At 30.5% G+C, this 4,841-nt stretch overlaps 1 protein-coding gene across 1 annotated transcript; it reads left to right on the top strand.

Moving 5' to 3' along the window:
* Nucleotides 1-3,507: 3,507 nt before the first annotated feature.
* LOC142224880 (uncharacterized) lies at nucleotides 3,508-4,470 on the top strand. Its single transcript, XM_075294657.1, has one exon. It carries the CDS (start codon nucleotides 3,508-3,510, stop codon nucleotides 4,261-4,263), a length of 756 nt encoding a protein of 251 aa, XP_075150772.1. The 3' UTR covers nucleotides 4,264-4,470.
* Nucleotides 4,471-4,841: the final 371 nt, after the last annotated feature.

Genomic DNA, 4,841 nt, shown 5'->3' with positions numbered 1-4,841 from the left:
ATATATCATATTTACTGCAGATATGCCAACTACATCACTAACTATGACAATCACGTTCGCAGATAACACTGCATTTATTAGCACTCATCCTGACCCAAATATTGCATCAGACCAGTTGCAAATGCATATCCATGAGCTAGAACAATGGCTTCTAAAATCGAAAATTGTTGTGAACGAAACTAAAAGCAACCATGTAACATTCACACTCAACAGAAATACCTGTTCCGCTATAAAACTATCAAAGACTTAAATGTAAAACCCGTTACGGAAGAAATTATTTATCACTGTCTACGCTATATCAATAAACTAAATACCCATCCAAATGCCCTTGCAAGTGGCTTGTTAACATTTGAAGGACACATACGCCTTCGAAGAAGAATCACATCGGACCTGATATGAAGTACTACAATTCACATGAGAATTGTTTCGTCAGTTTTTGAACGAGTATGAAGTGAAGCATGTAAGTATGGCACTATATGCACCTCAGTCGAAGGTAAATCGATCCGTTTGCAAATGCTACCTTCGTTTGTGGGGAAGAAGCAACGCGAAGGCGATATCGCTGATATGGGTATCCCAATTATCCATATCAGCGATATCGCTTTCGCTTACGAAGTACCACACATTCTTCCATAGGATTATCTCCGTACTACTGTGTATTCGGAATGAATATGCAACAACATACGGCCACATATAATGTGATTCGGCAGGTCGGAGTTATTGAAGACATGGACTGTGACCGTATTCCCTATTTCGACAAGCCGCAATTGATTAGGGGAAAAAGTTTTCTCGAATTTGGAAAAGGCCCATCATAAATCTGCCAAGAATTCAACACTCGATCGAGTGTTGAATTTGTCAAGGAGGGACAAATTGTTTATAGAAAGAATATTAAACGAAGTAGTAAGGTACAGGGCTATAATGCGAAATTGGTCCCAGTTCATTTGAATGGAATTGTTTTAAAGGTTTTAGGAGACTGTTAGTATGAAGATGGTGGTTTTGATGGGGAAAAGTCGAGGGGTTTTCCACGGTAAAGATCTGTTTACGATATGACATGATTAAGAAAAACAATATATAACATACAGGATTAATAAATCTCTTCATTGAATGAATCGATCAATTATTTATTACCCTATTAGTGATTTATTTAAACTATTTTTTCTTTAGATGAAATAGTGCTCTTGTATTGTTATAAGAGTTTAGACTTTCAAATGAATTTTCCGAATACAATTAATGCTAGATTTTCATTTAGATTTATAGAATTTATTAGAATTTTATGATCTAATGAATAGTAAATACATCCGAACAAAATGTTCAATTATATTTTTAATTGAAACTAATTTTTTATTTAACTAAAATTTTCATTAGAAAAATAAGATTTAAGGAAAGCACATACATAAATAAATAAACGTTAAAAATTTGCATTCCCTAGCTCACTTTGTTATTTTGATTTTATTTTATTGACAGTATCCATTAACTTTTTGATTGATTTTTTTCTCGACTCCAGTCCAAGTTTTGATTTATAATATTTTCGCGGCATATTTTTTTGGTATATAATAAACTTTTATAATATATTTTGTAAACTTGTTCCATACAACTGGTCGCATAGACAGGTGTGAGCCTGTAACGGACGAACATTACGTACATGAACAATCCACATAATTTTATTTGAAACCTGCCATCATTTTGCAACGATGATAATTCCACTTTATCGATTAATCTTTGTAGAGTTAACAACAATAAAGAGAGAGAATGAGAAATTCGCTATGAAAAAGAGGGTTTAATCAGATTTCTTTTGGTTAACCTTGAGACGTATTTGTTTACTCGTCCACACGCGAATTTTAAGAAAATAAAAAGAAATTTTTTCGTTCTAATTATAATCTTTGCATAATAAATGAAAACACACATAGCTTATCGTAAAAAGTGAACAAAACTTAATAAGTTAAAGTAAAAAAAAACAATTAATTTTTATTAAATTAAGACATATCAAAACAAGTTCATAATATCGCCCATAAGGTGAAAGAAAACGAAATAAATGTACAATAAAAGTTAATATTGATAGCATTGTCGATATTGACAAATGAGTAATAAGAAAAGATATTGAGAAAAAATATGGACAAAATTTAATTTAAAAACTAACCTAAAAAAGAAACACGTCTTGTGCAAAAACAAAACCTATTTGTGCTCCAAAATCGAACAAAATAAAGAAGTGCCAAAGGGAGAACAACAAAATAAAAATATCTTTAGGCACATGTACAATGAATTAAAATATTGATTGTAACGGGTCAAATTTACAACAAGAAAATATTATACAAAAGCAAAAAATATTCGAAAAAAATATTCTTTTGAAAACAAATCAATAAAAAATGAGAACGAGAAAATTCAAAATAAACATGCGAACCTGTGACGTGTCAAATTTACATAACTGAAAACAAACTAACAATAGTGACAAAGTAAGTTAAATAAATCAACAATTTTGAATGAAAACCAAATTCATGAAAATGTAGAATGAAAACTTATACTGAAAAAAAGAATTTTTCTTTTAAAACATATAAACATAGACCAAGAAAATATAGAGACATACCTTGATAATTCACCATGGTTTTGTTTATTTGCAGTGCGCAGTCATTCCACTCAATTGCGCAGTCAAGTGACTCAATTTCTTTTTGGAAAACGAGAATAACCGTATAAATTAGTCAATTTGCATTACAAAAAAGGTGTGGATGAACAGTATTTTATAAACTTTCACAATATTTGGTGTTTCAACGAGAGAACAAAGGAAAGAAAACAAATTAAAGCCAAATTAAAAAATCACTCAATTGCAGACGAGAAAGAGCCATCTACGGTGTGCAGACAAACTACAGCGCTGTGAATTCACTTGAGATGTCTATACCTTCCTTGGTCTATGATATAAACAAAAACATATATCTAAAACAGAAATAATGATGAATTAAGATCACAAATTGTAATAAATCGTGGTGAAAGGAAGAACAAAATCAGATCAAAGCAACAAAACGCGAAAGCCGATAAAGCAAATTGACAATTGGATATAAAGAAAGGAAAATCAAGAAAACGAAATGAACTTCAAAGAAGCCCGAGCTTTGGAGAAAACAAAATCAAAAGAAAACAGATAACGCTATGATTATGTATATAAAAAACAATGTATGTATGTAGAGCTCTTAGTCTTACAAAACAAAAAAATAAGAAAACTAAGAAATAAATAAAAAATTAAAAGAATAAAATAATAAAAAAAGTATGTACATATCTTATACATTTACATACATGTAAATGTATGTAAATGTATAAAATATGTAGGAAAATAGTGTGTAAGCACATATTTGTATGTATATAAGGTTATTGAAATGGTTCCGTAATAAATATCCATGATAAATATATGACATTGAAAAATATATCTCTTTCGGGTAAATTCTCTTAAATAATGATGGAGTAGTTCGGGAGGTATTGGGGGTTGTGTTAAAGGTGAGTATCCGGTAGATGTGTCTGCGACACCAAATGGAAAGAATTGCCATGGAACCAAATGAATTAATAAGATTAATAAAAGATACAATAAATACAAATCTAGATGAAAAACTAAAATCTCTTCCGTCAAAGGCTGATCTAGAAGATGTTAAAAACGAAATAACAGCAGTGAATACTGAAATACAGCAGTTAAGAAATGAAAATGTGATTTTAAAAGAAGAGCTTATGAAGTTTAAAAAAGAAAATAATGATTATAAAAGGGACATAATGTGGCTGCAAAAACAAATCAAATCAAATAAACTATTCATTAAAGGTTTATCACAATCAAAAAATCCTATAGAAGAGGTCAACAAAGTATTTAAGCAACAGTTGAATATTGAACCGAATATCAAAACAGTAACCAAAATTTTCGATCGTAACGGAAAGATGGCAGTGTTGGTTGAATTAGAAAATGAAATACAAATACAGGAAGTTTTCAAGCACACCAAAAAACTGGCAGGAACTACAATATCAATAGAACGAGATATGATGCCTATGAAACAGGATCATAAAAATGCGTTTTTGGGATTAAAAAGAAAAATCTTAGCTATTACCAATAAACATAAGATTGTTGTACGAGAAGACAAAATGAAAGTCGGTGACAGTTGGTTTAAGTGGGGATTTGGAAACGTCCTGGAATGTGGAAAGTCCGACGGAATAAAGGAACTCGTTAAGCTCTACGGAGACGAGTTAAAAGATATAAATGTTAATTTCGATGATCTTAGATCCTACCAAAAGTCAAAAAACTAAGAAAGGCTACGGGTGTTGATAATCATACAAACCCGGAGCAAATACAATCTATCTCTATTCTATCTTACAATATAAATGGCATTGAAAATAAATATTTATACCCATCATTTTTCAATTATATTAAGAGTTTTGATATATTCATTTTGTTGGAAACACACTTGGAAGTTAATAAATCAGAAAGAGTGCGATCTTATCTAACTGGATTTAATCTGATTTTTATACCAGCAAAACGTAATCATAGGTACGGAAGAGCTATAGGAGGTAAAATATATGGTATCAACAAAACGAAACAGTAAGAACATGGCACGTGAATAGACGTCATTTCTTGCCGCTCGTGAAAATTATCATTTTTGCAAAGTAAAAGTACTTTAATATATCTATTATGTATCGCAAATTAAAATTTTGTTTACTAAAGTTATAAGTGATATCGAAGATTTATGAAAGTGAAACAAAATGAACACATAATATTAAAATAAAATATTAAAAAGTTGGTATATCGCTTCTTGCGAGTGAAAGACATATAACAAAAACAAATAGATTGGGAGCATAAAGCTTAAAAACCCCGTATGAAACATTCT

The sequence above is a fragment of the Haematobia irritans genome, chromosome 2 (genome assembly GCF_050003625.1).
Source record: "Haematobia irritans isolate KBUSLIRL chromosome 2, ASM5000362v1, whole genome shotgun sequence".
NCBI lineage: Eukaryota > Metazoa > Arthropoda > Insecta > Diptera > Muscidae > Haematobia > Haematobia irritans.
The sequence above is the reverse complement of the archived record's forward strand: the minus strand, read 5'-3'. Positions and strand labels throughout refer to the sequence as shown.